Below are 948 nucleotides of genomic sequence, written 5' to 3'. Positions count from 1 at the left end.
GTAAAAAAATAATGATAATAAAAAGAAAATCCTCACTCAAACCGACCCACGACCCGAAGTTGGATTTGGAAAATGGAGACCCTTTTGGGTGCTCTTTCCCGTACGCTCCTGCACTTTCCTCCCCCACCTTGTTACGGGAGACCGAACAGGGAGAGAGAAGGGCTGATGAGGATGCCCTTCCTCTTCTCTCTACATCTACTTCTTATCTTCTAATTTTCACCTAGCCATGGCGATTCAAAACCCCACTTCACTGTCGTTCCTTCCATCCAAACCCTCATTTCCCGCTTCTCTCCAACGCGCGTCTACCCTCCACCTCCCCATCCTCCGCTACCGTGCTGCCGCCGAGGCCTCAAATGCTGCAGCATCTCCATCGCCAGACTGGTTTGTTCCTCAGGGCCCTTCCTCCGGCTGGGATGATAAGGTAGTCGGTCGGAGCCCTGGGGTGAGGACCAACGCCCAGGAGGATGATAAGGGCGTTGGAAGAACGAAAAAGAAACGATGGTGGTGGTGGGCTCGGGACAGGGAGAGCTATCTGGTCGATGATTCGGACGCTCTCCCGCTTCCCATGACCTATCCTGGTTCCTCGCCTGCTAGTCCGGAAGAGATCGACCGGCGGGTCCAATGTGATCCGGATGTCCAGGTTGGCTTTCTTTTCTACTCATTTGCTCATTTTTTAGCATTTTGTTTTCTGATGCTCAGGCTTTGTTGTATGCCCTCAGGAGTGCAAGGAAGTTGTTTACGAGTGGACAGGGAAGTGCAGGAGTTGCCAGGGAACGGGTTTTGTTAGCTATTACAGCAAAAAGGGGCGTGAGACAATCTGCAAGTGTATTCCTTGCCTTGGGTTAGGTAAGGATGCCGTCTTTTGTTGTTCAAGCTGTTATTTGGCTACATGCCGTGTTTTCCCAGCTTTGGCTGGTTCTTTTTGCTCATGTTAGGAAGAAAAAAAAA

The 948-nt window shown here is 50.7% G+C and overlaps 1 protein-coding gene across 1 annotated transcript; it reads left to right on the top strand.

The window, feature by feature from the left end:
* Positions 1-59: 59 nt before the first annotated feature.
* Positions 60-846, top strand: LOC110034690 (protein disulfide-isomerase SCO2-like; the record flags this gene model as incomplete). Its single annotated transcript, XM_020738935.1, is given in 2 exon segments — positions 60-640; positions 720-846. Coding segments are annotated over 2 exon segments (541 nt in total), but the record flags the coding sequence as incomplete, so codon positions are not given.
* Between the last annotated feature and the right edge of the window lie 102 nt (positions 847-948).

Source organism: Phalaenopsis equestris, unplaced genomic scaffold, assembly GCF_001263595.1.
Source record: "Phalaenopsis equestris unplaced genomic scaffold, ASM126359v1 Scaffold192248, whole genome shotgun sequence".
Classification (NCBI taxonomy): domain Eukaryota; kingdom Viridiplantae; phylum Streptophyta; class Magnoliopsida; order Asparagales; family Orchidaceae; genus Phalaenopsis; species Phalaenopsis equestris.
This window is presented reverse-complemented; position numbering and strand designations above follow the sequence as displayed.